The sequence below is a fragment of the Salvelinus fontinalis genome, chromosome 19 (assembly GCF_029448725.1).
Source record: "Salvelinus fontinalis isolate EN_2023a chromosome 19, ASM2944872v1, whole genome shotgun sequence".
Lineage (NCBI taxonomy): Eukaryota > Metazoa > Chordata > Actinopteri > Salmoniformes > Salmonidae > Salvelinus > Salvelinus fontinalis.
The window spans coordinates 23855904-23867854 of record NC_074683.1 but is presented as its reverse complement, the minus strand read 5'-3'; the positions used below and the strand labels follow the sequence as shown (position 1 = coordinate 23867854).

At 44.0% G+C, this 11951-nt stretch overlaps 1 protein-coding gene across 2 annotated transcripts in view; it reads left to right on the top strand.

Annotated features, from left to right (window-relative positions):
- Positions 1-484: 484 nt before the first annotated feature.
- Positions 485-11951, top strand: part of LOC129816523 (5-hydroxytryptamine receptor 2A-like) — a 31113-nt gene continuing 19646 nt past the window's right edge. For both annotated transcript variants that reach the window (XM_055871094.1, XM_055871093.1), the window contains exon 1: positions 485-1955. In XM_055871094.1, coding sequence (XP_055727069.1) covers positions 1478-1955 — 478 coding nt within the window. In that variant the 5' untranslated portion in view covers positions 485-1477. The remainder of the gene's footprint in view (positions 1956-11951) is intronic.

The window sequence follows — 11951 nt, the reverse complement described above, 5'->3', positions numbered from 1 at the left end:
TGGTCCTCCGGTGTGTACAGCAGAGGTGTTTATTGTGCTCAGACTGGTCCTCCGGTGTGTTCTGCAGGGGGGTTTATTGTGCTCAGACTGGTCCTCCGGTGTGTACAGCAGGGGGGTTTATTGTGCTCAGACTGGTCCTCCGGTGTGTACAGCAGGGGGGTTTATTGTGCTCAGACAGCACTCAGAAGGACCCCTGTATGCACACTATGCTCCCTGGATTCAGCTTATTTATCAATTCAAAGCAGTACTTTTATGAGCTCTCACATAACTTCTAATGCTACTGTGTGTACATGGAAGACCTACAGTGAACTAGACTGTGTCAAGAGCGAGAGAGAGAGGGGGAGAGAGAGAAAGAGAGCACGCAAATTGAGTGAAAGAGGGGAGGGGCAGTGAAAGAGGGGAGGGGAGGGGAGGGGCAGTGAAAGAGGGAGTGAGAGAGAGAGTGTGAAACAGGGAGGGAGAGAAAGGTGGATGGAGAGGGGAACAGAACACAAAGTGTGTGAGAGAGCGAGAGAGAGCGAGAGAGAGAGAATGTGAGGCACGGAGAGCGTATGTGAGTGCCTGTGAGAAAGCAGAAACAGCACACAGTGGAATACTGCTCAGTAACTGACGGCTGAAGTGGGAACTTCCTAATAATCAGGGGACCTGGAGAACCTGTCACTTGTCAAATAGGAAAGAAAACAATGTAGGCTCTGTTGAGGCTGGATTAAAGGGCTAAAGGAATAAGGAAGAAAAAAAGAAAAAATGGAAGAAAAGTAGAGGGTGACTGTTTTTCCCAAACTAGGATTTTCCATCCATCACATCTGGCAAAACTCGTCTCCCTCCCAGCTCAGAGAACGGACCTGGCTGGAAGTGTGTGTGTGTGTGTGTGTGTGTGCGTATATGTGTGTGAGTGTGTGTGTGTGTGACTGAGAAAGAGAGAGATAGTGTGTGTGACACCTGTCGTCACTCATCATGCTTCTGAATCATTTCCATAGTACTCACACACAGCTGTAAACCCTAGCAGGAGCAGCAAAGACACCTGAGGATTATCTGACACACACACGCACATCTCATGTCTAATCTTCTCCATCGCTAAGATGACGTAAGGATTTAACCGAGCAAACGGTGCCATCTGACAGCGTGGATACCTTTCTCACCAAACTGGCATGCTAGAGTTGAGCACATTCTAATGATTCTACTTTCCTGAATCCAAATGGATTCAACCTCTGATCAACAGGTGATAATGTGGACCTGAGAAAAGGAATGAATGTGAGAAATAGAGCTTAGGGTAATTGCTCTCTGGTTTGGGATACTTGCAACAGAGCGAAAGTCATAGACCTCTATTGTTTTGTGGCGTTTTTTTGACACGTTGCTCTGAGCACGATGGTGGAGACCATGTGGAGACTTTTAAGGACCCGACACATCCCTTTTGCTCCTCTCTTGTAAGAGACCTGTAGGAGTAAGTGTGTTGTTGTAATTAAAGTGCTGGAGGTGTATGGGAACTGACATAATGAACCTGCACGGGAACGTATCGGAGTTGATCTCATCTGCTGTCAAAGCTGTAACTATTCCGCCCTTTAACCCTGAACCTTGGCTTCCCGGGTCAAAGGGACTTCTGGGAAATGGAGGCAGGAATTTTTCAAACGGGTGTAACAGGAATGAAGACGCCGATGTGAATTACTTTCCATCAGGCAACTGGACTCATGGCGTCAGGGGTTACAGTGAGGAAGGGAGGATCCTGGCATCATCGCTGTGTGCAACGGGGATGATGGCAGTGGACAAGAACTGGGCAGCGTTGCTGATCCTGGCGGTAATCGCCGTTACGGTGACGGGTAACATCCTGGTTATCATGGCTGTGTCTCTGGAGAAGAAGCTCCAGAATGCCACCAACTATTTCCTGATGTCGCTGGCCGTCGCTGACATGCTTCTGGGCATCCTGGTCATGCCCGTCTCCATGGTCACCATTCTCTATGGTGAGTGAGTTCCAGCTCAAGTTCAAAAACGTAATTGTCCCATCGTTTGCTTAACAATGTATATCTGTCTTTAGCTTGCAGACAAACAGGCTCAGACATACAGGCTCAGACATACGGGCTCAGGCACAGCATGCAGACATAGGGCTCAGACACAGCATGCAGACATACGGGCTCAGACACAGCATGCAGACATAAGGGCTCAGGCACAGCATGCAGACATACGGGCTCAGGCACAGCATGCAGACATACGGGCTCAGGCACAGCATGCAGACATACGGGCTCAGACACAGCATGCAGACATAAGGGCTCAGGCACAGCATGCAGACATACGGGCTCAGGCACAGCATGCAGACATACGGGCTCAGACACAGCATGCAGACATACGGGCTCAGACACAGCATGCAGACATACGGGCTCAGACACAGCATGCAGACATACGGGCTCAGACACAGCATGCAGACATACGGGCTCAGGCACAGCATGCAGACATACGGGCTCAGGCACAGCATGCAGACATACGGGCTCAGACACAGCATGCAGACATTCGGGCTCAGGCACAGCATGCAGACATACGGGCTCAGGCACAGCATGCAGACATACGGGCTCAGGCACAGCATGCAGACATACGGGCTCAGGCACAGCATGCAGACATACGGGCTCAGACACAGCATGCAGACATACGGGCTCAGACACAGCATGCAGACATACGGGCTCAGGCACAGCATGCAGACATACGGGCTCAGGCACAGCATGCAGACATACGGGCTCAGACACAGCATGCAGACATACAGGCTCAGGCACAGCATGCAGACATACGGGCTCAGGCACAGCATGCAGACATACGGGCTCAGACACAGCATGCAGACATACGGGCTCAGGCACAGCATGCAGACATACGGGCTCAGGCACAGCATGCAGACATACGGGCTCAGACACAGCATGCAGACATACGGGCTCAGGCACAGCATGCAGACATACGGGCTCAGGCACAGCATGCAGACATACGGGCTCAGGCACAGCATGCAGACATACGGGCTCAGGCACAGCATGCAGACATACGGGCTCAGGCACAGCATGTAGACATAGGGGCTCAGACACAGCATGCAGACATACGGGCTCAGGCACAGCATGCAGACATACGGGCTCAGGCACAGCATGCAGACATACGGGCTCAGGCACAGCATGCAGACATACGGGCTCAGACACAGCATGCAGACATACGGGCTCAGACACAGCATGCAGACATACGGGCTCAGGCACAGCATGCAGACATACGGGCTCAGACACAGCATGCAGACATACGGGCTCAGACACAGCATGCAGACATACGGGCTCAGACACAGCATGCAGACATATGGGCTCAGGCACAGCATGCAGACATACAGATGTGATGATCAATGTTTGACTGCCATTTTGACAAATTAAAACATTATCCATAATCTTTCATGTAGACTAGCTTACCCGCGGAGCCTACAGTACCTGCACTGTAACTGCGAGCTGTTGGCTAGCACGCAGATGCCAAGACCAGAGTAGTCACAGTTGCTATTTAAGGCAACAGTTTTTGGGACAAAACTATTGGTAGAGTTGAAAATGCGATGGAAACACATTGAACATTAGATTTATATGCGTACATGAAAACTTAAGCAAAAAAACACGTCATCATGCACTGATGTTTATCTGCAACAAGTCAGTTTGGTGGAAACACCCCTAGTTGGAAAATGACATCATTTCTTTATGCAGATTTTTGAATATTCGGATGAAAATATGTCGCCAATTGGATGGAAACCTAGCTACAGCTCTAGTTTCTTGGTTTTGCTTAGATCATGAGATGGAGAACATGCAGCCTTCTGACAACTGCTGAACTAGGGGAAGATGTGTTTCATATAATCCCCTTATCCTCAGACCTTCACTCTTTAGACTGTCTTTATGAGAGGAAGATTGCCCCCTTGGAAAAAATTGAACTAATCCCCTGGGTGATGGACTAGAGACATGTAAAGAGAGAGAAGGAGAGAGAGAGAGCAGAATAGAATAGAAAGAGAAGAAGAGAAAGAGACAGAGACAGATACAGTCGGCAGAGAGAGAGGGGAGAGAGAGACACACAGACAGAGACAGAGACAAAGAGAGAGAAAGAGAGAGTGCGAGGGGGGGGGCTGTGTGTAGCGTTTGTTTGGCTAGGGTTAGAAACTTGGTTTGTGCTCAGCTATTTAGCCAGACACGGGTAGAGTTCATGTCAATCCAGCAGCAGCAAAACAAGAGTCAGCTGGCATGAGAATGAGCCTCAGCAGCTTCCTCTCAGACACGATCACACAGAACAAAACAAAGCCATGTCATTATCTGCTGTCAGAGAACCAGATGTGTGATAGCAGGGCAACAGGTCATTCACAGACGGAGAGAGACAAGCGGAGGAAAATAAACAAGTGGTTTCGAGAGGCGAAAAACAAGCGATGGGAATGACAGAGTTCCTGATGCTTCAATCAAGGGAAGGACTGGGAGAGAAACATCAGAGAGAGAGGCAGAGAGAAGAGAGGGAAGAGACAGGGGGGTGAGAGGGACGAGACAACAGCCTTGTTTATACCTGGTGCTAACATAGCGGGAGAGGTTGTTGTCCTGGCACCACACTGCCAGTTCTGACCCCCTCCCTATAGGCTGTCTCATCGTTGTCGGTGATCAGGCCTACCACTGTTGTGTCGTCAGCAAACTTAATGATGGTGTTGGAGTCGTGTTTGGCCATGCAGTCATGGGTGAACAGGGAGTACAGGATTAGACTAAGTACACACCCCTGAGGGGCCCCCGTGTTGAGGATCAGTGTGGCAGACGTGTTGTTGCCTACTCTTACCACCTGGGTGCGGCCCGTCAGGAAGTCCAGGATTCAGTTGCAGAGGGATGTGTTTAGTCCCAGGGTCCTTAGCTTAGTGGGCACTATGGTGTTGAACGCTGAGCTGTAGTCAATGGACAGCATTCTCACATAGGTGTTCCTTTTGTCCAGGTGGGAAAGAGCAGTTTGGAGTGCGATTGAAATTGCATCATCTGTGGATCTGTTGGGGCGGTATGTGAATTGGTGTGGGTCTAGGGTGTCCGGGAGGATGCTGTTGATGTGAGCAATGACCAGCCTTTCAAAGCACTTCATGGCTACCGATGTGAGTGCTCCGGGGCGGTAATCATTTAGGCAGGTAACCTTCGCTTCATTGGGAACAAGGACTATTGTGGTCTGCTTGAAACATGTAGGTATTACAGACTCGGTCAGGGAGAGGTTGAAAATGTCAGTGAAGACACTTGCCAGTTGTTCAGCGTATGCTTTGAGTACACATCCTGGTAATCCGTCTGGCCCTGCGGCTTTGTGAATGTTGACCTGTTTAAAGGTCTTGCTCACATCGGCTACCGAGAGCATTATCACACAATCATCCAGAACAGCTGGTGCTCTCGTGCATGCTTCAGTGTTGCTTGCCTCGAAGCGACTTGTAAGATATCCAGACACAATGCATGCCTGACTACCTCCTGAGGTTGTCTACACCCATCTAAAAATGTGGACACACATTTGTCCTCATCTTGTCAGAATGTGGACAAGATCAGGACATATTAAGGACATATTATGCATGTTAGAACCAGGTAAAAAGGAGAGGAGCAAGAAAGGGTGAAGAGGAAATTGAGTGTTTAGGTATGTGATAGGGGGTCAGTTTGAAAAAAGATTTAGTAAACGGACAGACCCTTTTGATCACGTGATTTTATGTGAAGTTAATGTGATAACATGTGCAATGTGATAACATGTAACTACACATGTGGAAACATGATCTCGTGGTATAAATGTGACAACATGGGGATGCAAAATTTTACGATATGATCCCATGAAACTATACGTGTCAAAATGTAATTGAAAATATCTTACCTTAAAAGGCATAATTGGCATTAATTCAATTTAAACAGTCATGGTCCCCTGCAGGTTTTATCTTGTTCCCGGTTTGTTCCAGAAATGTTCACAAGAACATTTTTAGAATGTTCTTAGAACATTGTGTCATGGTTTCCTTGAGGTTTTTGTCTAGTTGCGGTGAAAATGCAGTAAATCTACAAGAAGCTCTACAAGAAGTGTTCATGGACAGTATGTTAGGGTACAGTGTTGTTCCCTAGGGTAAAAAAAAGTCACAGGTACACATACACTATATATACAAAAGTATGTGGACACCCCTTCAAATGAGTGGATCCGGCTGTGAAATCAAGTACACAACATGCAATCTCCATAGACAAACATTGGCAATAGAATGGCGTTACTGAAGAGCTCAGTGACTTTCAATGTGGCACCGTCATAGGATGCCACCTTTCCAACAAGTCAGTTTGTCAAATTTCTGCCCTGCTAGAGCTGCCCCGTTCAACTGTAAGTGCTGTTATTGTGAAGTGGAAACGTCTTGGAGCAACAACGGCTCAGCCATGAAGTAGTAGGCCACACAAGCTCACAGAACGGGACCGCCGAATGCTGAAGCACGTAAAAATCATCTGTCTTCGGTTGCAACACTCACTACCGAGTTCCAAACTGCCTCTGGAAGCAACGTCAGCACAAGAACTGTTCCTCGAGAGCTTTATGAAATGGGTTTCCTTGGCCGAGCAGCCGCACACAAGCCTAAGATCACCTTGCACAATGCCAAGCGTCGGCTGGAGTGGTGTAAATCTTGCTGCCATTGGACTCTGGAGCAGTGGAAACACGTTCTCTGGAGTGATGAATCATGCTTCACCATCTGGCAGTCCGACTGAGGTTCATACAGAAATGTTTTTCGAGAGTGGTGTGGAAAAACTTGACTGGCCTGCAAAAAGCCCTGACCTCAACCCCATTGAACATCTTTGGAATGAATTAGAACACTTACTGCAAGCCAGGCCTAATTGCCTAACATCAGTGTCCGACCTCACTAATGCTCTTGTGGTTGAATGGAAGCAAGTCCCTGCAGCAAAGTTCCAACATGTAGTGGAAAGGCTTCCCAGAAGAGTGGAGGCTGTTATAGCAGTAAAGGGGGGACCAACTTCATATTAATGCCCATGATTTTGGAATTAGATGTTCGACGAGCAGGTGTCCTCATACTTTTGGTCATGTAGCGTATGAACTCACATGTTACAGTTCGGTACCTTGCAGGTATAATGTGACATTTTCTACGCAATTTTTGTAATATAAGGTACGATCATCCCAGCGCGTTGATGGTTGAGGGCAATGTACACCCATCAGTGAAAGTGTTATAGCAGTTTAAGTGTTTGATGCTTATGCCGATGCAAGTCAAGCACCTCTTTTGACACTGTCTGTTCTGCAAACTTTGTAAGAGAATGTGTCAGTAATGAGTTGCACTGTAAAGAGGTTATTGTGCTTTTTCCAGTAACTCAATGGCAACTTGTTACCAGTGTGAATTTGTAATTTCTTAACTGAAAACAATTTGTCAGTAAGTTATTGTAAAATTCACAATAACTTACTATCAAAATGTTGCCAGTAACCTACAGGCAACTTGCTGCCACTAGCAATACATGCCAGTAACTTACTGTGGCTTCACTGACTCTTCTGTTGATAACATGCAACTTTACTTGCTGATTGGCAGCAGTCCCCGAAAACACATCCAGCCCAAAGTGTGTGGTTTAAAAAATACTTAGTAGTCACTAAAAGTTCCGGATTATGTGTTTAAAGCCTGACATAGCTGCATGTGATACCAAAGACCCTTACCATATTTCATTTATAGCAAGTCAGCATGCCATTGTACTCACTTCCCAGCTACACCATCAGGTCAGTGAGTGTGACAGATTAGCTACAGTAAATAACTGTGAATATTACAATAACCCACTTGCAGCTAGTTGAAAGAAAGTTATTGAAAATTAAACATGAACTTTATATGAACCAGCTGAAATTAAGCCACTGGAAAATGCACAGTAAGCTCATAACAGAGAAGCATGTGATACTCAAAAGATTTACCTAGATTGTAGCACTGACCTTGACAAAAGAGGTGCCCATGTTCTTCAACATTACAATAAATCCCTTAATGGTACAAGATTTCTATTGACGGTTGGCACAAATACAACATATTTTAGACCATTCCCCGAAATATGCTAATGAATCCCCGCCAATACATTGCTCCCACCTACATTTCAAATTGCAGTAATGATTGTACCTTATATTGAATATATTGGGTAGACAAACGTACCACTATACTAGATTATCCTCACAGTCACATGAACCCTAAAAGATACTGACCAGTATGATGTGAGTTCCTATGTGCCTATGACCTTTTTGTACACCAGGGAGCAACATTGTACCGTAACCTTACTCTTATTTTTGAGAGAATGTGGACATACAGTACCAGTCAAAAGTTTGGACACACCTACTCATTCAAGGGTTTTTCTTTATTTTTACTATTTTCTACATTGTGGAATAATAGTGAAGACATCAAAACTATGAAATAACAATAATATGGAATCATGTAGTAACCAAAAAAGGGTTAAACAAATCAAAATATATTTTATATTTGAGATTCTTCAAAGTAGCCAGCCTTGATGACAGCTTTGCACACTCTTGGCATTCTCCAAACCAGCTTCACCTGGAATGCTTTTCCAACATGCTTGAAGGAGTTCCCACAATTGCTGAGCACTTGTTGGCTGCTTTGCCTTCACTATGCAGTTCAACTCATCCCAAACCATCTCAATTGGGTTGACTGGTACTGTATGTTCTTGGTAAAAAGAAAATAAACATTTAAATGTACCTGGTGACCCTGCTGAGACATTAAAGGAATAATGCGGGATTTTGGCAACGAGGCCCTTTATCTACTTGCCCCGAGTCAGATGAACTTGTGGATATCCTTTTTATGTCTCTGTGTCTAGTATGAAGGAAGTTAGAGTTAGTTTTGCGAGCCCATGCTAGCGTTAGCACAATGACTAGATGTCTATGGGTATCTGCTAGTATCTGCTGACATTGGGGAAGTAGATAAAAGGCCTCCTTGCCTAAATCCCAAAGTATCCCTTTAATGCACTCCAGACCAAAATGTTGCAAGTTCAAATCCCCAGAGCATTTATGCACACTTAACGTCAAGTGTCCCTGAGCACTGCTACTTAATCACACAACTATTGACTTGATTCTGTGCACCTTTTAACAGTGCAGAAATGTATTCTTTCCAATAAATTTCTCTGTCATGGACACAGACCTGGTGGTATAGCAACAAAAAAAATCAGGTTGCTGGCATCTCCCTTACAGAAAAAAACACATAATTTTACATGTGGAAAATCATTGGAAAATGTGTTTTTGGAACACTTAACTTGTGGCATTTCAAATGTGAAAACATGTGCTTTTGGAACATATCACGTGACATTTCACATGTGAAATCATGTGTTTTTGGAACACTTCATATGTGACATTTCAGGTGAAAACGTGATCACATGAAATTCATGTTTTTTCTCTAAAAGGCTCTGCATGGTCAATCCCCCACAGAAGTCAGAGCAAACATACTTCTTGTGCTTCGCGGAGCAGTGCTGTTGTGAAGGAACTTGCCAAGGAAATGAGTTTGTGTTTATACAGGACTTCCAGCCCCCACCTACCATCAACCAAAAATGCCAATGCGGAGCTATACGGAGCCCTCCGCATTGTTACAACATGTGGGAGGTTTACAGCGATGCCGTACGGAGCTTGATTTGGCCTCTGCCTCCTGAGGCTCCACAATTCTGTTACACCCTCCATACAAAGCCTCTGACCACATTTTCAGATCAAGCATAAACTGGCTGAGTGAGGAATGTTAGGATTTTTCAAAGATGTTCTCAAGACATTTGTTTTACCAGTCATCAGGACATCACATGATGGTCCCAGATGGTCCTAAGCCATTATGAGTAAAGTAATTGTATGGTTGTTTTAAAGTAAGTGGTACACTGTTCAGCTACAATATGACCTAGTCTGAGAATTGAACTCACAATCACTGGATTTCAGGTGCACTGATCTGTCTGCTGCACCACAAAGCCTGTTATATTCCCCTACACCTTTCTTACCTATAATACATCTCTGCGCATAGCAGAAGTGTGCCATCTGCTGTCTGAACTTCTGTTTTATATAGTTATAAATTCATCTGACTACTCTCATCATTGATTTAATTGACTTATTTCAGCAATTTGAGAGTTTTCTGTATAGTTGTCTGATGTTGGTGGGGCATATTGTGCTTCAATGCTACTCCAGAATCACTATGATAAATATAATATTTTTCTTGAGTATACTTTTAACAAAGCTGAAATTTACTTTGAAGTCAAAAGTGTAGGAACACAGGTTAAATCAGTTGTTGACACAAGTGAAGGCGTAGCAGAAAGATTGGAATGCACGTTAAATAATAATTACAGTATAAAAAAACATACCCAATGTAGTCATGTGAGTCAAATATGTAAGTTAAAAGCACTGTGTGCGTATCATAACAACTCATTTTTGCTGATTTCACATGTGAAATGTCATGTGGTTTTTCTGTAAGGGGAGAAAGAGAAAAGGAGGATTAGATTAGAGCTTTTCTTGCTTATCCTCCCACCGTTATTTATACATAACTAGTAGTATCACATTCTACCTACTGGAGCCCACCAGCGGTTTACTGTGTAAATGCAGCAGTTAGAGGTGATGGATTGGGGATGTATTTATTTACACTGCTGTGTGTTGATTTATGGAGCCTCTGACTGCTTCCAGTCCTCTTGTAACTAGTTCTAGAACCCTGTTTACACCAATGTCAAGACCAGGAATAGGGACATCAACCATGACATATTGTACACACACACACACAAGACCTGGGATAACTATATTTTTTATCTATGCTTTGTTGAAAGTAACACTTTTTCTGGGGGAACAAATACTCACTTTGTAGGTAACTACAACTATTTGAATAGAGATCCCCAAAAATCACTACTTTAATAATCTATTTGAATACAGATTTCAGAAATAAACTACTTTTTAAAACTATTTAAATACAGATTTCTGAAATAAACTACTTTTTAAAACTATTTGAATACAGATATGTGAAAGCAACTACTTAAAAAAAATATTTGAATACAAATCTCAGGTAGTGACTACTTTTCTCAGGTAGTGACTACTTTTCTCAGGTAGTGACTACTTTTCTCAGGTAGTGACTACTTTTCTGAAACTAATGGATTGGATGCATTCAACTAATGGAACTGGAACTGCATGTTGACTATAGAAATAGCATGAATACTTTTCCAATATATTTGGCAGTCATTTTTTATCTACACAATACATTTCTATCTGAGCATTCTGCAAATGCAAATTCTCCGGTGTTAAAAATGAACACAGAGTGTTAAATTGACACTGAACGTGTTGAGTCTGTGGACCTATACAGACACTGGAACAGTGTTAAATTAACAGTGCTTAGTGTAAAGCATTATTCAAATATTTCCCGGAGTGCCTTGCCTTTGAGTAAATTGTAGAGTTACCACTCATGACTGTATTTGTTAGTTACAGAGACATGGTTTTTGCATTCATCCATTTTTGGTCCTGTTGAGTTCACCAAGTGGAAATGAAAGGGGTATACCTAGTCAGTTGTGCAACTGAATGCATTCAACTGAAATGTGTCTTCTGCATTTAACCCAACCCCTCTGAATCAGAGAGGTGTGGAGGGCTGCCTTAATTGACATCCACGTCTTCGGTGCCTGTGAGCTCCTAAGTTGATATATTATAATACAAAAAAACAATTCAAATATATATTTTTTTAATGATAACATATTTGCTTAGGATGTCACTTGGTGAAGTCCATAGGACCGGAAATTGAAGAATGCAGAGAAAACAGAAGCTTATTCTACATTAAAAAGAACATATTATTTCAACAACAGTGCAGAAAGTGGGGTTTCACAATAAAAAAAAATGAAATTATGTCTTGACCATCACCGATATCATGTCTGTCGCCTAATTAGCATCCCAGATTTAACGAGGCGGAAGATGAGTTCATCATTTCCTTTTAAATGGGGGCTTAGGTGGTGAGCTGCAGTAACTGAAATCGTGAAATGCCAACACCC